We start from the raw sequence: 22,672 nt of genomic DNA, 5'->3' as shown, positions 1-22,672 counted from the left end.
TTTCTCAACAAATGGAAATTGAATGAATGATGAAGATAAAAGTTCTGTAACTGAAGCTCCCTGCTAAACTCCTTCTAGAATTACAATATGGCCATCTTTGTTGTCAACATGGATATGATAATGATAATACAATAACAGCGTATTTTGTTTTTTTGCTGTAACAGGCTGGTAATAGAACCCTGGAGGAGAGAATACTACAAGTTAATCCTTTAATGGAAGCCTTCGGAAACGCCAAGACGGTGATCAACGACAACTCGAGTCGGTTCGGGAAATACCTGGAGATGTTCTTCACGATCAGTGGTACAGTGGTTGGAGGTATGAAGATAATAACTTCATTCTGTAATTCTTTAATTCAATTCTCTTACGTGTTAAATTTGTTGAAATTAAATAAATTCATAACTCTATAGTCATTCTATAGAGCTGAATAACTGCCTATAATTTATTTGTAATGGCTCTGCATCAGAGATGTGGGAACTCTATTGCAATCACTCTGTTTGTCTGTCCGTCTGTCCACATTTGGTTCCCAGAGATTTCCTTATGCATATTTTTTTTTGTTCCAGCCAAAATCACAGAGTATCTATTGGAGAAATCCAGGGTTATATCACAGGCAAGGTATGTTAATATATTGTATTTAAAATCATATTAATGGTCATGGTATCTTAATGATAAATTAGACATCAGGATAAAAAGGATAAAAACAAGCCTTTAGGCTTCAAGTGAGTCTTGTTTTAGGAATTGTGGCTCAATTTGATCCTATGACTTTTTTTCCTTCCAGTATTGCTAAGAGTAACAAAAACCAAACTACATTGTATACCATTAGCTCATTCAATTATAAAAGAATACGCAAAATATGAAAAACAGAACAAATTAAACAAAAAGATGAAATAGAAGCATGAGATAGAAAAAGAAGAAAAATATGATGATATGGAAAATTTAGGAATTATTTTCCTTGTTTGCAGGGGAGAACAAAACTTCCATATATTTTACTATATACACGATGGCCTGAGTTCTGAGGAAAAAAGAACACAGTTTTACCTGAAGGAAAACGTCCCATACAGGTTAGGATGATACTGCTTACCTCAAATATACAAGACTCAGATAAAATTGAAGATATCAACAAGATTTAACTGACCTAAAATGAAATACATACTGAAAATATGAAGACTCTTCATCAGCCGATTTCTGTTGTAAATTGATTGATGGCTTACTTTATGCAACAATTTTATGAAAGGATTTGTAGATGCTGTTTCGGTCTGGCATGCTTCAGACAGTTACCTGACCAAATGTTCTGTAAGAAATTCTTTATTTCACATGGACTGGTTCTAAGCATCCACATCCCTTAATTGTTTCAACTGAGCGCGCATTGGGTCGAATACTGTACGTCAATATATATATTAGTGAAAAATTGGGAAGGAACCAAAATAATAGTTTAGGATATTCCAGTTATATGACTTCATGTTAAGTTGTTAACAAGGTTAAACTAATACAAAGTTTTCTCTCATTTGTATCATGTTTCTACAAGTATATGAACAAGAGTTGTCTCCCCTAAAAGTAGGTCAGAATTTGGCAATAAGCTTTTGGTTGTCTGATATAGAATTGTTTTTACAGGTATATTGAGGAATATACGAGTAAAGGCATAGACATTGCTGCCATGGCGATCAACAGGGTCAAGTTCAAGGCCATTCAGCACTGCTTTGATATCATTGGCTTTAAACCCAAGGTAGGTCAAAGGTCAACTTGACACTTAAACTGAAATTTATATTTGATTAAGTTGTCTTACAGTTAATTTTAACACCACTTCTGCTGTCTCATGTGTTCAATAATAATATTTTAAAATATTTATATGTACACATATAACATATCGTGTATTCACACATATATGTAATCAAATGATCTTATGGCTTTTAATAACGATCAATATTTGGTATTTATAGATATACACATCAGAAATAAATCAAATTTTGTGTACAACTCGGTTTCACCTTCATTCATTACCTACATTGTATACTTTTTGACCTTCACTTAATCACTTCTTCTCTTTTTAAACTTGAACTTGATGTACTGTCCTCTTTTTAACCTTGACCTTGCCTATATCAACAGGAAGTGTCTTCTGTCAGTGGAATAATCGCCTCCATATTAAATCTGGGAAATGTGAACTTTGAGGAGAAAGAGACTGGCCACGGTGGGAATGCCTGTGGTATCACCAACATGCCGCTGGTTGAGGCAGGTGTGTAGAACTTCTTTTGTGTTGTAAATACTATAAACAATTTTATGAAATTTTTAACAGTTCTCGATTCCCCTTCTACAACCTTATTTAATGAGACATTATTTTGACTTTTGTTCGGTATTTGTTAATTTCGAAGTTCATGATATTATTTTAACTCCTTGTTCGATAGGTATTAGTTTTGAAGTTTGATGATATTTTTTTTTACTTTTGTTTGAGGGTTGTTATTTTAATTTGTTATTTTTAATTAGTTTGATGACATGAATTTGACTTTATTCCGTAGTTATTATTTTAGAAGTTTGATACCATTATTCTAAATCTTTGTTCGCTATAGTTTCCACATCACTAGGAATTCCTAATGTAGAGCTGGTCGAGGCTTTAACGACGACAGGTATGGTGGCTCGAGGGGAGCTTATTGTTCGTGGAAACTCCGTCCCGGAGGCGCTGGATGCCAGGGACGCCATGGCCAAGGCGCTGTACGGACGATTGTTCAGCTGGATTGTCAATCGTATCAACATTCTCCTCAAACCTCAGACAATAGTCACAAAAAAGTGAGTGGATGGTCATACAGTATAACTTGTCTAAACCGACCCTTGTCTTATCCGGACCCCTGTGTGTTCTGGCATAATTGTATTGTATTTACCTGCTGTATTTAATGTTATTTAAACTTGTATAATCCAGAAATCTGACATATAATTCAGCCAAATATGTCGGTTTTAGTAACATCCGTTTAGACAAGTTGAACTGTCAGTACTTTTTCCTTAGGGAAATATACAAAAAAAACACCAGAAAGTTCAAGTAGACACGGTTTAAATTTTGCTTCTCCTAAATAACCACATGTGCGAATGTCGCTATAGTCATTTAACACATTCACCCCTGAAAATTGATAATGAACTATTCCAGTCTTAGAAATAGAAGAGTCCAAATTTGTCTCTAGGGGTGACTGACTTAAAGACATTAGTGGAAAAATTGAAATAAAAATGAGCAAATAACAATGACATGAAAAGTTACACATATGTGTAACATGTTACGGGAAAGGGAAGTCATTAATAAAATACTTATTTCCTAATGCAACTCTATTTAAATAATCTACGAAAATATTGATATTTGAAATGCAATCATTTATTGTTGCTCCACTGGAATAATTTGAAAGAGAGATAAATGCTGTTTGTATGAGAAAGGAGAAAGATACGATGCAATGATAAAGTTATGATGTATTAAAAAGTTACAATGTATGAAAAAATTACAATGTATGAGAAAAGTACGTTGTATGAGAAAATTGCGTTGTATGAAAAATTACTGTTATTTTATTGTTTTTCATGTGTTAATCAACAGGGAGGAAGAGAACCATATTATTGGAATCTTGGACATTTTTGGTTTTGAGCACATTCCTAATAACTCATTTGAGCAGTTGTGTATCAACATTGCTAATGAGCAGATCCAGTACTACTTCAACCAGCACATCTTCGCATGGGAAATGGTGAGTACAATTATACAGTACTACTTCAACCAGCATATCTTAGCATGGGAAATGGTGAGTACAATTATACAGTACTACTTCAACCAGCATGTCTTCGCCTGGGAAATGGTGAGTACAATTATACAGTACTACTTCAACCAGCACATCTTCGCATGGGAAATGGTGAGTACAATTATACAGTACTACTTCAACCAGCATATCTTCGCATGGGAAATGGTGAGTACAATTATACAGTACTACTTCAACCAGCACATCTTCGCATGGGAAATGGTGAGTACAATTATACAGTACTACTTCAACCAGCATATCTTCGCATGGGAAATGGTGAGTACAATTATACAGTACTACTTCAACCAGCATATCTTCGCATGGGAAATGGTGAGTACAATTATACAGTACTACTTCAACCAGCATATCTTCGCATGGGAAATGGTGAGTACAATTATACAGTACTACTTCAACCAGCATATCTTCGCATGGGAAATGGTGAGTACAATTATACAGTACTACTTCAACCAGCATATCTTCGCATGGGAAATGGTGAGTACAATTATACAGTACTACTTCAACCAGCACATCTTCGCATGGGAAATGGTGAGTACAGTTATAACTAAACACTTTAAATAAAGCTAAGAAATACTTAGTTTTACATGTATTGCCAAAAAAGTTATTTATTGATAACTTATACCAATCACATGCACTTTCAAATGCTTTGATCTCAGTGCGTAAGGGGTCCTAGAGCGGGAGGGAATCTGAGTGGCCTGTCAGAAACCTCATGTGATCAAGCAGATGACTCCTGGCCAGTTTTCACGTCTGTGCCAGAAATAATTCATGATAGGCTTGGTTTAAATGAGGGATAGTTTTATAGGACTACTTTTCAATACAAAATTTTGGTGAGGTGAATTCACATACCGTATTCGACCTAATAAGCGCCCATGTCCCTTTAAGCACCCCTCCCCCTTTTTGAAGCCTTGATTTCAATTGCCCAGGCAAAAATAAAGACCAAAACTACACAAAAATGTATAGATTTCCAATAAAATTTCATCCTATTAGCACCTTTTCATTCTTTTCAATTTTTATACGCCTTGGGCGCTTATTGGGTTGAATACAGTATGTTGTATAACAAATGTAAAAAGTCAGTATGATCTGCATTTTGACCTTTAGATAAGTTGGGAACAGTAATTTGACATGTTTTAATGTTATGCATTCACTGTAAGATTTGGGTGGCAAGTACATTGTACCAATGTGTAAACTAATAAAATAGATCAAAGGTCACCTATATGTAAAAATATCAAATAGGTCAAAGGTCACCTATATGTAAAAATATCAAATAGGTCAAAGGTCAATCATGTGTAAAAAAGGTCAAAGCTCACTCTAGTGTAATATAGTCAAATAGTTCAAAGGTCATTTTATATTTGATTTTTTTAGCAAGAATACAAAAATGAGGGTCTAGAGGTGCTGGACATCTCGTTTGTGGACAATCGACCGTTACTTGACATGTTTCTGATGAAGCCCCTCGGTCTACTGGCCCTACTAGACGAGGAAAGCCACTTCCCTAAGGCCACGGACAGTTCCCTTGTTGGTAAGTTCTTCATAACATTTAACTTATTCATCCCTAAAAATTCATAATAAACTGTTCCCAGTCTTTGAATGAGAAGAATTCAAATGTGTCTTTAGGGATGAATGAGTTAAGTTAAGAAATATAGTTGTCACCAGTGTTAAAAACTTTGTATACTATACATATATATATTGTTCCAACTTTAGATTGGTTCCCTCTCTATAATAGTTGTCTACTCTCTACCAGGCTCCTCACTAAGAACCGCAGTAGTGGGTAAACATGATTGGTAAATCCCTTTATCCAGTTAATTCTAAATTAAAAAACCCCTTTACTCATATAATGTAGAAAAGACGCACACTCGGTTACAAAGGGAGGTAACTGAGATGGCAATCAGTCTACATCAACTTCACTTTGTTGTAACCTTCATTAAAAAGCTACACTTTAAAACAGATAACCACTGTATAAGTGTTATCTTCTGATCCATGTTGCATTTTACATGTCCCGATTCTACATTTATATTAAGTTCTATTCTATTACAGAGAAGTTCCACAGAAACATCAACAACAAGTACTACCGCCGTCCCAAAGGCAATACCCTTGTGTTCAGTATCGACCACTATGCAGGCAGAGTAAGTATATAGGACTGTTACACTGCTAATTGTCCTCTATATCTATATACAAATCAGTATAGTACAGGCTCTTGGATCATGAAACAAGCTATGATTAAGTTTTTGCTTAGCCTAATTTTTTGTGAAGTGATCGGTGATTGGCCAAGTTTAAACTTTAATAGGATTAAGACTATTTTGTGTTCTCTAAAGAGGTTTATCTACAGAATTCCTCCATGTTGTCTGTTGCTGAAGTACATGTTTATATACCAGTACTTTGTGACTTTCTGATCACAAAGTAACGAATAGGAGTGGATAACTATAATAAGGGGAGGCAATCTCAACAGGCAGGAGGCAGATTCGTGTATATGTCAGTTGATATTGTCTCTACTTGTTATAGTTTTCTCTACTTTTTCAGTTGCCTGCATACCGTTGTGTATCCAAACAGAAGTTGGATGAACACTTTTATTCACCAATTGAAACAATGACAGTGTTGACCCTATATCCTAGATATATGAATATGAAAAACAGTGGAATTACATCTTCAACAAAATTAATGTGTTCCTTTCAAAACTTTTAAAAATGCCATTCTTGTTCTTATGGAAAGAGCAGTAATACTACGATTTCTTTTAAGTTTCCTGAAGTTGCCATTTTTATATTTAGAGAATTTTTATGCCTATGATAGTGATACCAATGTCTGTTCCATCATTTTAAACAATACACCATCGTATCTTTAAACTATCCAGGTGGAGTATGATGCTTCAGGCTTCCTAGAAAAGAACCGTGATCGTCTTCCCGGTGATGTGTTAAACATGCTTCGTGCTTCCAATAATGAAGTGGTTCGGGCTCTATTTCAAACTCCACTTACCAAAACAGGTATGTATGTGTATGTTCCGAAGCTTTACCAAACCTGTAAAATCAAAACTTGACAAAAAATTACATTTTTTATTGAGTATAGATTATTTGTTTATGATGTCATCAAAACGTTATTTCATTTTTCTGAATCAGTATTTTAACCAATGAATCAAATTGTTTCACCTTGTCTGTCTGACCTTGACTTACAGGTAACCTGGCCTCCGGCAGCATAGCGTCTTCGTTACGGAGCACACCGAGCTCCAGCGCCATAAGCTCCCCAGCGAGTACAAGCTCTTATGTGAGCGTGATGAGCTACAACAAGCACCAACAGATCTCCGGCATGGGGGGCAGTCGGGTAGGTAGAACAGCTGGACAATTTCTGTAATGAAGGGAGGGGGTAGTCGGGTAGGTAGACAGTTAAATGTGTGTCATGGAGGATAGGGGGGGGCAGTTGGGTAGATAGAACAGCTGGTTAATGTCTGTCATGGATGTGAGGGGGAAATCAGATAGATAGAATAGCTGGTTAATGTCAGTCTTGAGGGTCATTGCATGGACAGTCAGATTGGTAGAATAGCTAGTTAATTTCTGTCATGGAGATGAGGGGGCAGCCTGGTAGATTAAAAAGCTGGTTAAATTCGGTCATGGGGGTGAGAAGCGCAGTCAGTAGGTAGAATAGCTGGTTAACTTCTGTCTTAAGGGGCAGTTGGAAGGGTTGGGTAGCTGGCATAGTTTCTGGATCTGGGATGCAGGAAGGGGTTAGCTGGAAGTTGGAATGACATTTTAATGTGTGTATTTGATGCAAGGGTGTAAATAGGTGGAAAAAACTTTGTGAAAAAATGTTGTGAAAAAGACGAGATATAGCATGATTTTAAAGTGAAAAACTGCAATCTTTAATTACTTAAACAAATTCAGAAATCATTGTTTAGCACAATCCTCTCTGTAAGCACATTCTCACAATTCTAACGTCCTCAATCCATTATATATGTCAATATCATTATTTATTGATTTATATTTAATAATAAGTCTTATGCCCTCTTAAATTTGTCTCTATACTCATCCCTCATTATGTCTGACCTATCACTCAATCCTGTATGTCCCATGATCTATTTCTCTGTCCATCTCTCCATTTTGTATGTTCCCTGATCTTTCTCTCAGTCTATCTCTCCATCCTTTCTGTTCCTCTGGTCTTTGTTAGTCCATCTCTTCATCTTGTATGTTCCCTGATGTATTTCTCAGTCCATTTCTCCATCCTATACTTCTCCTTCCGATATGCCTTTGTCTTATTTTGTTCTGTCACCCCATCCTTAAGCTCACTACCACTCTACTCTCATGCTTTTCCTACCATTTCCCACAACAATAACATTCTACCCCCTGTCCTATAATCCTCTCCTCTACCCCTCTTGTTTTGTTCTGTCACCCCATCCTTAAGCTCACTACCACTCTACTCTCATGCTTTTCCTACCATTTCCCACAACGATAACATTCTACCCCCTGTCCTATAATCCTCTCCTCTACCCCTCTTATTTTGTTCTGTCACCTCATCCTTAAGCTCACTACCACTCTACTCTCATGCTTTTCCTACCGTTTCCCTCAACGATAACATTCTACCCCCTGTCCTATTATCCTCTCCTCTACCCCTCTTGTTTTGTTCTGTCACCCCATCCTTAAGCTCACTACCACTCTACTCTCATGCTTTTCCTACCATTTCCCACAACAATAACATTCTACCCCCTGTCCTATAATCCTCTCCTCTACCCCTCTTATTTTGTTCTGTCACCTCATCCTTAAGCTCACTACCACTCTACTCTCATGCTTTTCCTACCGTTTCCCACAACAATAACATTCTACCCCCTGTCCTATAATCCTCTCCTCTACCCCTCTTGTTTTGTTCTGTCACCTCATCCTTAAGCTCACTACCACTCTACTCTCATGCTTTTCCTACCGTTTCCCACAACGATAACATTCTACCCCCTGTCCTATAATCCTCTCCTCTACCCCTCTTGTTTTGTTCTGTCACCCCATCCTTAAGCTCACTACCACTCTACTCTCATGCTTTTCCTACCATTTCCCACAACGATAACATTCTACCCCCTGTCCTATAATCCTCTCCTCTACCCCTCTTATTTTGTTCTGTCACCCCATCCTTAAGCTCACTACCACTCTACTCTCATGCTTTTCCTACCATTTCCCACAACGATAACATTCTACCCCCTGTCCTATTATCCTCTCCTCTACCCCTCTTGTTTTGTTCTGTCACCCCATCCTTAAGCTCACTACCACTCTACTCTCATGCTTTTCCTACCATTTCCCTCAACAATAACATTCTACCCCCTGTCCTATATCCTCTCCTCTACCCCTCTTGTTTTGTTCTGTCACCCCATCCTTAAGCTCACTACCACTCTACTCTCATGCTTTTCCTACCATTTCCCACAACGATAACATTCTACCCCCTGTCCTATAATCCTCTCCTCTACCCCTCTTGTTTTGTTCTGTCACCCCATCCTTAAGCTCACTACCACTCTACTCTCATGCTTTTCCTACCATTTCCCACAACAATAACATTCTACCCCCTGTCCTATTATCCTCTCCTCTACCCCTCTTGTTTTGTTCTGTCACCCCATCCTTAAGCTCACTACCACTCTACTCTCATGCTTTTCCTACCATTTCCCACAACGATAACATTCTACCCCCTGTCCTATAATCCTCTCCTCTACCCCTCTTGTTTTGTTCTGTCACCCCATCCTTAAGCTCACTACCACTCTACTCTCATGCTTTTCCTACCATTTCCCACAACAATAACATTCTACCCCCTGTCCTATTATCCTCTCCTCTACCCCTCTTGTTTTGTTCTGTCACCCCATCCTTAAGCTCACTACCACTCTACTCTCATGCTTTTCCTACCATTTCCCTCAACAATAACATTCTACCCCCTGTCCTATAATCCTCTCCTCTACCCCTCTTGTTTTGTTCTGTCACCCCATCCTTAAGCTCACTACCACTCTACTCTCATGCTTTTCCTACCATTTCCCACAACAATAACATTCTACCCCCCCCTGTCCTATAATCCTCTCCTCTACCCCTCTTGTTTTGTTCTGTCACCCCATCCTTAAGCTCACTACCACTCTACTCTCATGCTTTTCCTACCATTTCCCACAACAATAACATTCTACCCCCTGTCCTATAATCCTCTCCTCTACCCCTCTTGTTTTGTTCTGTCACCCCATCCTTAAGCTCACTACCACTCTACTCTCATGCTTTTCCTACCGTTTCCCACAACGATAACATTCTACCCCCCTGTCCTATTATCCTCTCCTCTACCCCTCTTGTTTTGTTCTGTCACCCCATCCTTAAGCTCACTACCACTCTACTCTCATGCTTTTCCTACCATTTCCCTCAATAATAACATTCTACCCCCTGTCCTATTATCCTCTCCTCTACCCCTCTTGTTTTGTTCTGTCACCCCATCCTTAAGCTCACTACCACTCTACTCTCATGCTTTTCCTACCATTTCCCTCAACAATAACATTCTACCCCCTGTCCTATTATCCTCTCCTCTACCCCTCTTATTTTTTGTTCTGTCACCCCATCCTTAAGCTCACTACCACTCTACTCTCATGCTTTTCCTACCATTTCCCTCAACAATAACATTCTACCCCCTGTCCTATTATCCTCTCCTCTACCCCTCTTATTTTGTTCTGTCACCCCATCCTTAAGCTCACTACCACTCTACTCTCATGCTTTTCCTACCATTTCCCTCAACAATAACATTCTACCCCCTGTCCTATTATCCTCTCCTCTACCCCTCTTGTTTTGTTCTGTCACCCCATCCTTAAGCTCACTACCACTCTACTCTCATGCTTTTCCTACCATTTCCCTCAACAATAACATTCTACCCCCTGTCCTATTATCCTCTCCTCTACCCCTCTTGTTTTGTTCTGTCACCCCATCCTTAAGCTCACTACCACTCTACTCTCATGCTTTTCCTACCATTTCCCACAACAATAACATTCTACCCCCTGTCCTATTATCCTCTCCTCTACCCCTCTTGTTTTGTTCTGTCACCCCCATCCTTAAGCTCACTACCACTCTACTCTCATGCTTTTCCTACCATTTCCCACAACAATAACATTCTACCCCCTGTCCTATTATCCTCTCCTCTACCCCTCTTGTTTTGTTCTGTCACCCCATCCTTAAGCTCACTACCACTCTACTCTCATGCTTTTCCTACCATTTCCCTCAACAATACATTCTACATGTCTATTCCTCCCTCTACCTGTCCTATCTATCCTCTCCTCCCCTCCTGTCCTATATCCTCTCCTCTACCCCCCTGTCCTATTAATCCTCTCCTCTACCCCCCCCTGTCCTATAATCCTACCTCTACCTCATGCTTTCCTCCTTTCCTATGATCCTCTCCTCTACCCCCTGTCCTATGTATCCTCTCCTCTACCCCCTGTCCTATTTATCCTCTCCTCTACCCCCCTGTCCTATTATCCTCTCCTCTACCCCCTGTCCTATTATCCTCTCCTCTACCCCCATCCTATTATCCTCTCCTCTTCCCCCTGTCCTATAATCCTCTCCTCTACCCCCTGTCCTATTATCCTCTCCTCTACCCCCTGTCCTATTATCCTCTCCTCTACCCCCTGTCCTATTATCCTCTCCTCTACCCCCTGTCCTATTATCCTCTCCTCTACCCCTGTCCTATTATCCTCTCCTCTACCCCCTGTCCTATAATCCTCTCCTCTACCCCCTGTCCTCATCTTTTCCTCTCCTCTACCCCCTGTCCTATATCCTCATTCTACCCCCTGTCCTATTATCCTCTCCTCTACCCCCTTGTCCAATTCCTGTTTCCTCACCCCATCAATTAAGCTCCTATATCCTCCTCTACTCCTGCTTTTCCTACCTTTCCCTCAACAATAACATTCTACCTCCCCCTGTCCTATAATCCTCTCCTCTACCCCCCTGTCCTATTTCCTCTCCTCTACCCCCTGTCCCTATAATCCTCTCCTCTACCCCCTGTCCTATGATCCTCTCCTCTCCTCTACCCCTCTCTACTGTCCTAAATCCTCTCCTCTACCCCCTGTCCTATTATCCTCTCCTCTACCCCCTGTCCTATTATCCTCTCCTCTACCCCCTGTCCTATTATCCTCTCCTCTACCCCCTGTCCTATATCCTCTCCTCTACCCCCTGTCCTATTATCCTCTCCTCTACCCCCTGTCCTATTATCCTCTCCTCTACCCCCCTGTCCTATAATCCTCTCCTCTACCCCCTGTCCTATAATCCTCTCCTCTACCCCCTGTCCTATGAATCCTCTCCTCTACCCCCTGTCCTATAATCCTCTCCTCTACCCCCTGTCCTATGATCCTCCTCTCCTCTACCCCTGTCCTATAATCCTCTCCTCTACCCCCTGTCCTATATCCTCTCCTCTACCCCCTGTCCTATATCCTCTCCTCTACCCCCTGTCCTATAATCCTCTCCTCTACCCCCTGTCCTATAATCCTCTCCTCTACCCCCCTGTCCTATAATCCTCTCCTCTACCCCCTGTCCTATAATCCTCTCCTCTACCCCCTGTCCTATGATCCTCTCCTCTACCCCCTGTCCTATAATCCTCTCCTCTACCCTCCTAATACCCCCTGTCCTATAATCCTCTCCTCTACCCCCTGTCCTATAATCCTCTCCTCTACCCCCTGTCCTATAATCCTCTCCTCTACCCCCTGTCCTATAATCCTCTCCTCTACCCCCTGTCCTATAATCCTCTCCTCTACCCCCTGTCCTATAATCCTCTCCTCTACCCCCCCTGTCCTATAATCCTCTCCTCTACCCCCTGTCCTATAATCCTCTCCTCTACCCCCTGTCCTATAATCCTCTCCTCTACCCCCTGTCCTATAATCCTCTCCTCTACCCCCTGTCCTATGATCCTCTCCTCTACCCCCTGTCCTATAATCCTCTCCTCTACCCCCTGTCCTATTATCCTCTCCTCTACCCCCTGTCCTATAATCCTCTCCTCTACCCCCTGTCCTATAATCCTCTCCTCTACCCCCTGTCCTATAATCCTCTCCTCTACCCCCTGTCCTATAATCCTCTCCTCTACCCCCTGTCCTATTATCCTCTCCTCTACCCCCTGTCCTATAATCCTCTCCTTAACTCTACTACCCTCTACCTCATGCTTTTCCTACCTTCCCTCAATAATAACATTCTACCCCCTGTCCTATAATCCTCTCCTCTACCCCCTGTCCTATGATCCTCTCCTCTACCCCCTGTCCTATAATCCTCTCCTCTACCCCCTGTCCTATAATCCTCTCCTCTACCCCCTGTCCTATAATCCTCTCCTCTACCCCCCTGTCCTATCATCCCTCCTCTACCCCCTGTCCTATTATCCTACTCCTCTACCCCCTGTCCTATAATCCTCTCCTCTACCCCCTGTCCTATAATCCTCTCCTCTACCCCCTGTCCTATAATCCTCTCCTCTACCCCCTGTCCTATAATCCTCTCCTCTACCCCCTGTCCTATAATCCTCTCCTCTACCCCCTGTCCTATTATCCTCTCCTCTACCCCCTGTCCTATAATCCTCTCCTCTACCCCCTGTCCTATTATCCTCTCCTCTACCCCCTGTCCTATTATCCTCTCCTCTACCCCCTGTCCTATTATCCTCTCCTCTACCCCCTGTCCTATTATCCTCTCCTCTACCCCCTGTCTTAATCCTCTCCTCTACCTCCCTGTCCTATAATCCTCTCCTCTACCCCTTCCTATATCCTCTCCTCTACCCCTGTCCTATCCTATCCTCCATCTATCCCCTGTCCTATATCCCCCTCTACCCCCTATCCTTTATAATCCTCTCCTCTACCCTCTTTCCTCTCTTCTACTCTCCTGCCCTCTATACCCTTCTATTCTCTACCCTTCCCCCTATCTCCCTCTACCCCTCCCTCTACCTACCCTTCCCTACCCTACCCTCTCCCCCCCTCTACCCCTACTCTCTACCCTCTCCCCCTCTACCTACCCTCTACCCCTACACTCTACCCCTACTCTCTACCCTCTCCCCTCCCCCTCTCTACCCCTACCCTCTCCCTCTCTACCCCTACCCTCTACCCCTACTCTCTACCCTCTCCCCTCTCCCCCTCTACCCCTACCCTCTACCCCTACTCTATACCCTCTCCCTCTCTACCCCTACCCTCTACCCCTACTCTCTACCCTCTCCCCTCTCCCCCTCTACCCCCTACCCTCTACCCCTACTCTATACCCTCTCCCTCTCTACCCCTACCCTCTACCCCTACTCTCTACCCTCTCCCCTCTCCCCCTCTACCCCCTACCCTCTCACTCTACCCTCTGCCCCTACTCTCTACCTGCTCACCCTTCCCAATTTAGCTATACACATGAAGCCCACAGTACATGATTGCATGATAATTATGCACCTGTACACACGCTATAGCACCCCCTACCCCCAGATACACCATACATGATAATATAAGCACCTTTACACCTGCTGTATCCCCAAGCCACACCACACTGTATCCCTGTACTACACCAGACAGCCACACATTGCCTAATGCTTCTGTTACAGATACAAATTTTGCGTCACGAAGTGAAATAATATATTTGGGAGCATCAACATAAAAAAGCAATCTGTTAAGAATATTCTCTATTGAAAAGATTGTCTGAAATATTTAATATTGTACAATAGACTAGTTTCTGTTTCCTTTGCCAGTTAAAGTGTATTGTTTTTTATTGAAATTTAAAAGATTATAAGGACAATAATTGTTCCAGAAAATATTTACCATAAAAATGTCTGATTTTGAATTTTTTTAAAAGAACGCACAAAAAAAAAAAAAAAAAAAAATCATAGAATTGTAAACTTTTGTAAATAATGAAAAATGGATATATAAATATGGAAATGTAAATTTTCATAAATTTTGCAGTAGATCGCAAGAATTTATTGCCGGTAATTACCCATCATGCACCGTTGTACATGCTTTTGATACGTGTATGCTGCATTGCATTCCAGATCTACAGTGCACTTGTAAGTAAAAGCATATAATATGCCTTGCATTTCAACCACTCTAATAATACTGATTTGTTTTTCATGTTATCGTTGTCATGGTAACTGATCACATATTCTGCTTGGTTTCGTTTGGGCTTTGACTGTTACTCTATTTTAATTGTTTACTTGTTGTGGTTCTATCTGACAAATTGACGCTTTATTCAATAAATACCTGAACTGTTATCTTCTCTTGATGATGGATTTATCTTCTTTTTCTTTTGTAATAAAACTTGGTTATGGAGTTACCTCCCCTTGTAAACAGAGTTACCTTCTCTTGTTAACAGAGTTATCTTCTCTTGTTAACAGAGTTATCTTCTCTTGTTAACAGAGTTATCTTCTCTTGTTAACAGAGTTATCTTCTACCTTAACTTTGTACTTTTCATTGTGAAATCTTCTTTCATAATAACCAGAATACATTACTTTTTCGCATTTAAAGTTTAGATTAGATTTATCATTAGTGCAATTAATATTATTTTTAGATAGCTATTTATATTTAAACAGTACATTTATATAATTGTCTGTGTACATCCAGCATAAAATATGTATTCATGTAGCTACCTAGATTAAAATGTATATTTAAATTGCAGCACCACAGGACAAAAGACACCCATATAGAAGTAGCATACAATTTTGTACTAGGCAATATGTAGAACAGAATGATTAGCTTTGTTTTACAGAGTTATCTGTCCTTGAGAGTATGTATTGATTATGACAATGTGTTTGCTAGTGTAACAATCATACTTTTAAAAGAAAACAATGAAAGTTTCGTGTTCACAATATAATGATGTCACAATGGATACCTACCTACTCACAAGGGAGGCAACTCTGTAATAGGCAAAGATGAAACATTTAGAACAATAGTTTTATTGTTTTCTTAAAGACTAGTAATAAAGGAATCCAAGGTTCAAATGATTTCATAATTATACATTTTTTCATTACCTCAATCACCCCTGAAATTTCATAATGGACTGGTCTAGTCTTTGATTTAGAAGAGTCTAAATGTGTCTTCAGGGGTGAACGAATTAAACATCAACACCACTTTCCTAGCTTCTTCCAACCAATCTATATTTGTCAATTAGAATTGTTTTAAATTAATTTTATCAGTGAAATTGAATTATATCAACAGAGATTTCGCTTCAGGGTAAGAATTGATACATGTATATAGAAATTATACAGACTGAGGCAATTTTATGGAATAATTCAGCTTCCCAAAGTAAACCATATTAGCCAAGTAAAATAGAGCTGGCTGAAAATGATTACAAAGAGGCTTCAGTAAAACCAGGCTGGCAATGATAGCTAAAAAAACATATATGGGCTATTCACTGGTAATAATGATAATCAGAATAAACCACTAATTCTAAATTGTATGCTGTTGGCATGGAATATTTTTATGCTGTTGCCATGGAGTATTTTTATGCTGTTGCCATGGAATATTTTTATCAATGCCCATTTAATGCTTGATATCAGGTAGCTAAGGAAACAAATGAAAAAATCAAATAAGTAATGGAAGAAAAATTTAAATGTTATGCCTTAAGTTTTTCTAAGAATGCATGATTAAGTGAAAAAATATGTATTGAATATTCTTGTATTGGGGTCTGTGGTTTTTCTGTGAGTACTCCAGCTTTACTGTCACATAAATTATAAGAACATTATCCTATATAACCATCATTTTGCTAGGTTGTTAACATTGAGAAATGAGAAGTTTATAATGACATCAAAATGATTATAATAATTAAAATATGGTAAACAAAAGTAATCTCATTAATTAACTTTTGGTACTTTGTCACTTCCATAAACTTTATTTATACTCAATGCTTTGTTTTAAGGAACGATTTATACTTGTAGATTAAAAAAAATCTATAAAAGAAATTTTCATCGATATTCATTTTGTACATCTGATTTTCATATGGAGTTATGCCCCCTGACTACCTAAATGGATTATATGGAGTTATGCCCCTTGACTACCCTACTTGCTGTCTGTTAATCCCTGTAACCTGTTCATAATTTGTCTGAATTTCATAACTTTTCAGAGTGTCTTTTTATTGTCTAGACTTAAATGTTGTAGTCTGATGGATCAGATTTGAAAACTCTTTAGTCATAAGAACATCAATGGGTGAATAATATGCGATACCGAAAATCACCTGAAAAATCTTTATCTTGAATCATTTTTTATTTCTGATTTATTTTGAAATACATCTCAAACTACTCTTTAAAGTACAATTTTATCAAAAACATTTTTTACAAGAATTGGACACTTTCACCCTTGATAACAGTAAATGAGCAATGTATTGATTGTTGTCTTTTAGAAATATTGTGTAAATATTTTGTGTCAATATTGGTGTTTTTTTTTTGGATATTTTCATTATTATTATTGTGTAAATATATTGTATGGATATCATTATTATTGTGTGTATATTAGTACCATTGTTTGGATATTACATTTATGTTATTAACAGGGATCGGCATCAGCAAGCATGACCAGAATTCAGCAGACGGTAGCGACCTATTTTCGATTTTCTCTCATGGATCTTCTAGCAAAGATGGTGGCTGGCACACCTCACTTTGTCAGGTAAAGTTATCTCCCTTTGTTAGATAATTATTCCACTTTGCAAGGCAGAGTTGCTTCCCTTTTACAGGTAGAATGATTCCCCTTTGTCAGGTAGAGAAATGTACTACAAAACTGCGGAAATATCAACCCTGTGAAATTTAAACGGCTATATCGTAATTTCACTTAATTATATAGCGTTATTTCCCTTTTTCAAACAGATTTATTCCCCTCTTTGTAAAACAGATACTTTTACTTGTAGTCATGCACCTGTCATGTTGAGAGAGAATTTTGTGTAAAATCCCATTCTACTTTAATTACCTACAGATGTATACGACCGAACTCAAACAAACGTCCTGAAGAATTTGATTCTGAGAAGGTGACGCTACAACTGCGGTATACAGGCGTTTTGGAGACAACGCGGATACGCAGGGAAGGTTACTCTCACCGGATACCATTTGCTGATTTCCTACGCAGGTAATGTGTTTCAATACCGGTAAGAAATTTAGCTTTGAATATGATTTAAATAATTAGCATTTTAAAGACAGAATGAAAAGCTGTAAAAACTACCTCTAAAGTATGTGTATTTAATGTATTTAAAGTAAGGTCATCCACTGGTCTAAAGTCAATATAAAAAAACAAATACAAACTCCATAATTATAAATAAATTCAGTAACTTCGTATTTAGTGTGTTTAATTTTCCATTATTTTAACTCTTTTCCCTATAAATTAAAAATATTTTATGATACACAGGTACCACATGTTGTCGTTTCGTTGGGATGAGCGCGTGCCCCACACACGGGACAGTTGTTATACACTCCTGGATAGACTTGGAATGGACCACTTCGCTCTCGGTAAAACCAAGGTAACTTCTGGATTACTTCCCTTGATCTTCTTAAAGGGTCAATATACTGTAAACAAACTTTATTTCGAATATGATTTACTTTCGCAAATGTCACAATCCAAGTAAATTTGTGAAAGTTTATCTCTGCAAATTAATATCTACATCATCTATATTGATAGAAATTATCATTCAGTTGTTAAATCCGCAAACTTGTTTTGAAATGGATACCACAAAGTTTAATACCTGCAAAATAAAGTTGAAAAAACATTAGTGGTCAATGAGCTTTATGTATGTGGCTGACCTGAGTCGTTGAGTGACTACATTGGGCCCTATTTTACAGGTGTTTTTGAAGTATTACCATATTGAACAGTTAGCCAGGAAGTATGAAGCCTATCATCTCAAAGTCATCACCATTCAGTCCGTGATTCGTCGCTGGCACGCTCGTAATTTATTCTACAAAGAAAAATGGAAACGTGAGAAAGCCGTAACTCTCATCCAGTCAAGTAAGTCATGTGATGAACCGTAAAACATGTTTCTTACATATACGATTACAGCAAATTCATGGTTATAACGTAGTAATTTTTAGCCCGAAGGGCCGGTGAGCTTATGTCATGGCACGGCGTCCAGACGGATGGACAGCGCCAACATTTCCTTTAAATCGCTACTAGTCATGGAGTTCTGCATGGATTGTAACCAAATTTGGCCACAAACATCCTTGGGGGAAGGGGAACAGAACTTGTATAAATTTTGGCTCTGACCCCCCAGGTGCAGGAGGGATGGTGCCCAATATGGGAAATAGAGGTAAATCCTATAAATTGCTACTAGTCCTAGAGTTCTGCATGGATTGTAACCAAATTTGACCACAAACATCCTTGGGGGAAGGGGAACAGAACTTGTATAAATTTTGGCTCTGACCCCCCGGGTGCAGGAGGGATGGTGCCCAATATGGGAAATAGAGGTAAATCCTATAAATTGCTACTTGTCCTACAGTTCTGCATGGATTGTAACCAAATTTGGTCAGAAACATCCTTGGGGGAAGGAGAACAGAACTTCTATAAATTTTGACTCTGACCCCCCGGGGGATGAAGGGGCGGGTCCCAATAGGGGAAATAGAGGTAAATCCTATAAATCGCTACTTGTCCTACAGTTCTGCATGGATTGTAACCAAATTTGGCCACAAATATTCTAGGGGGAAGGGGAACAGAACTTGCATAAATTTTGGCTCTGACCCCTGCGGGCAGGAGGGGCGAGGCCCAATAGGGGAAATAGAGATAAATCCTATGATTCGCTACTTGTCCCAGAGTTCTGCATGGATTGTAACCAAATTTGGTCACAAACATCCTTGGGGGAAGGGGAACAGAACTTGTATAAATTTTGGCTCTGACCCCCCCGGGGGCAGGAGGGGTGCGGCCCAATAGGGGAATTAGAGGTATATATTCAAATTCCTTCAGAAAAGAAACAATGAACCAATATTCACAACAGTACTTGGCATTACAAACCAGGTGAGTGATACAGGCCCTCTGGGCCTCTTGTTGTTCTTCATCGAAGTTCTAATAAGATGTCTGTAATTTGTGCATAACGTCGAGCAATACTTATTATGAAGTGATTTTGTTGGTCCCCAGAGATTCGTTATAACTGTATTACAGTATCATCCAGTCAAGTAAGACATTGTGAAGCTTGGCTGTAAATATGTTGCATAAAGAAGTCTTCAAACAATGGCAAAAACTACATATACATGATGTATGGAATAAGTAATGAAAATGAGTTTTCTTTGTTGAAATAAAATATATTAAAAACCCAGCTAGTAAAATTTCCTTTGTTGTATATGACCATTATATTACATAATGGACACCTCGGAGTCCATTATGTAACTCACTGTCCATTATTATAGGGCCACTGTCCATTATTCCCCAAAATAATGGACAGTCTATTTTGAACAAAGGAAAAAAACGCTTCTGTAAGGAAAACCAAACGTATTTATTTGACTATCCAAAATTTTACATTTATGTTCACTCCTCCATTGAAATTATTACTCCCCTTCCTAGCTGTTACTGTTCTGAAAATTAAAAAAAATATAATTTATAGAGTCTTGTATTATTATTTGTTACATATTTTTAAAACTTGTAATTGACGAGGAATAGGAATTCTAGATTCTTGACCGAGCTGGGATAATACGCTGTCTTTTAGCTCAGATATCTCACAATCCTTATAACATATAATCTGATGATTATGGTTAAACATAATATACTTAAGAGCGAAACCTGTCTAATCTGACACCTGCTTTCCCTATATCCTATCTGTAACTGTTCCGTATTCAACAATAGCAACAATAGTATACAATGGTATCTGACTTTCCTACACCCTGAATAATCTGACCAAACAAGTTGCTCCCACGCGGTGTCGGATTAGACAGGTTTCACAGTATACCAGTGCAATGCTATCATAGCAATCAGATATGTTTTATCATATCTATAACATGCGTATGGTCGATTTTTTTTTAGGAAAAACAGTTTAAATTGTAGGGAAAACTCACCTTGCTTATATGTATTTGATGTAAAGTTAGACAATGCACCTGTCCTTGTGCGAATAAATTGGTCACTTTAAACACGCACACCATTACTCCAGTTAGAACGTTATATCATCTGAATCACAGCTGCGTACATCCCTAAATGATGGCCGGGCAAGGTAATATCACTATCCGACATGTTCAAAAACACTGTTGTACCTCCAAAGGTGTAAAACTAAATGATTGTGCATGCATCTCAACACTGTTAGTCCCATTATTTGTCACAGGTGAGTGAACACCTGTGCTATTCCTGAAATGGGATGTCCCATTTCTCAAACAGGGTACGCAAGGTAGTGAGTAGTGGTATGATGGGTTTTAAGTAGGATAAATTCCTCAAACTGTCTATTATTAGAGAGAATGGATTGTACCTCGCTCTGCGGGCTCGGTACTATCCATTCTCTCTAATAATGGACAGGTTTTCGGAAATTATCCATTACTTATCGTGCTTTCGGTTTAGTTTAATTACCAATTCACCATTTTGTGTTTCAGATTTCCGTGGTTTTGGTTGCCAGAAGAAAATATCAGAAACAGTTTAAACTTCGTAAGGGAGCTGCAGTAGCCATTCAAACAGGTTGGTATGCTACAGAACTAGGTCATCGTAAAATAAGTCAGTTAAATAGGTCACTGTATCTTGTAATACTTTATAATAATAGAAATTGTCACAATTGCATGTTGCATTATTATCTATAAAACTACGCCACTTTCATGTGGACCAGTCCATATTATAAATCTGAAGTAATTGTCATGCATGTGTAAATGTATGTAACTTTAATTTCTAAACTAGGTCACATAGACCAGTCCATATCATTAATCTAAGTCATAGTGCATGTAATATTCTACTATAGACATACACAATCCATGATTATTTTTTGCATTTTTGAAATTCAGTACTTTTCAACAATATTTTTCCTTTTTTTTGTTATTTTTTAATTTTCCACCTTTTTCATTATGTTTTTCGTTATTTGCCCTTGCACTCGTTATATTCCCCAAATCACCTCTATTTTCAGCTGTAAAGGGCTTCCTAGTCCGTAGAAAAACTCGTCCAGTTATAGAAAAACGACGAAAGGCGACAGTACTAATACAATCGCAAATCCGAGGTCATTTGGTACGGAAATCCTTACAAGAGAAAAAATCTCTTCAACAGAAAGAAGAGAAGAGTGCTGTTGCCATACAGAAAGGTAGGCACTAGTGATTGGTGGAGGTGTTTGGTTTGTGAAGATTTTCTGTGGAGTGGTTTGGGGGGCCTAAAGGAGTGGTTCTACTGGTCTTTATGGAGTGGTTTAGGGGAGTAGGGAGTGGGATAAAGGGAGAAGTTTTAAGGTATTTTAGGATGTATGGTCTGATGGGATGAAGGGAGTGGATCTGTTTTAATAGGTATATTAACTATAGAGGGTTGGTCTAGGGACCTTTAAGGGATGGGACTTCAGGAAGTTTTGAATGATGACAAGCAAAGGATGGTGTATAGCAAGCTAAGAGAGAAATTAAGAGAAAAACATTATGTATTCATAAGTTATGATCATATTTATTTGTGTTAATGTGTCTTGTTTTCCTTTCTTTGCAGGCAATAATATATGATTACTTATTTTAGCAGTAGTTTTATTTTAGCAATTTTTGTACTTTCTTTGAAGAGCTCATTCACGTATAGTGCTTCATTTTGGAAAATGGTATATCCAGTATTGAACCACTGTTAAGCAGAAATTTATATCTGTGGCGCTAATAAATTATAATTGACATTTTTTGCATCTGAGCTAAAATTTGATAGCACTAAAATAAGTATTAGATTCTATTGTATTACTAAATGTCTTAATAAGAAAAGGATTAAAGGTTAGTCGTTAAGGATTAAACAATAGAAGGATTAGATACGTTAACAGGTATCTCTGATTTATTTCTTTTGTCAGATTTCTTTTTTACAGGTTTCAAAAAATCAAAATGTTACTTAATTAGCACTCAGAAACTCAAATTAA

At 38.8% G+C, this 22,672-nt stretch overlaps 1 protein-coding gene across 3 annotated transcripts in view; it reads left to right on the top strand.

Annotated features, from left to right (window-relative positions):
- The window catches only part of LOC138310495 (myosin-IIIb-like), a 55,315-nt gene extending 33,463 nt beyond the window's left edge, over window positions 1-21,852 (top strand). For 2 of the 3 annotated variants that reach the window (XM_069251737.1, XM_069251735.1), the window contains exons 13-31: window positions 165-315; window positions 561-612; window positions 960-1,058; window positions 1,609-1,720; window positions 2,101-2,227; window positions 2,559-2,775; window positions 3,560-3,704; window positions 5,133-5,286; window positions 5,802-5,890; window positions 6,613-6,742; window positions 6,931-7,076; window positions 14,718-14,732; window positions 15,880-15,894; window positions 17,210-17,322; window positions 17,626-17,775; window positions 18,052-18,163; window positions 18,483-18,645; window positions 21,198-21,279; window positions 21,716-21,852. In XM_069251737.1, the coding sequence (XP_069107838.1) occupies window positions 165-315; window positions 561-612; window positions 960-1,058; window positions 1,609-1,720; window positions 2,101-2,227; window positions 2,559-2,775; window positions 3,560-3,704; window positions 5,133-5,286; window positions 5,802-5,890; window positions 6,613-6,742; window positions 6,931-7,076; window positions 14,718-14,732; window positions 15,880-15,894; window positions 17,210-17,322; window positions 17,626-17,775; window positions 18,052-18,163; window positions 18,483-18,645; window positions 21,198-21,244 (2,037 nt within the window). In that variant the 3' untranslated portion in view covers window positions 21,245-21,279; window positions 21,716-21,852. The remainder of the gene's footprint in view (window positions 1-164; window positions 316-560; window positions 613-959; window positions 1,059-1,608; window positions 1,721-2,100; window positions 2,228-2,558; window positions 2,776-3,559; window positions 3,705-5,132; window positions 5,287-5,801; window positions 5,891-6,612; window positions 6,743-6,930; window positions 7,077-14,717; window positions 14,733-15,879; window positions 15,895-17,209; window positions 17,323-17,625; window positions 17,776-18,051; window positions 18,164-18,482; window positions 18,646-21,197; window positions 21,280-21,715) is intronic. The other variant, XM_069251736.1, reaches the window with a different exon arrangement.
- The last annotated feature ends 820 nt before the right edge of the window (window positions 21,853-22,672 follow it).

The sequence above is a fragment of the Argopecten irradians genome, chromosome 16 (assembly GCF_041381155.1).
Source record: "Argopecten irradians isolate NY chromosome 16, Ai_NY, whole genome shotgun sequence".
NCBI lineage: Eukaryota > Metazoa > Mollusca > Bivalvia > Pectinida > Pectinidae > Argopecten > Argopecten irradians.
The sequence above is the reverse complement of the archived record's forward strand: the minus strand, read 5'-3'. Positions and strand labels throughout refer to the sequence as shown.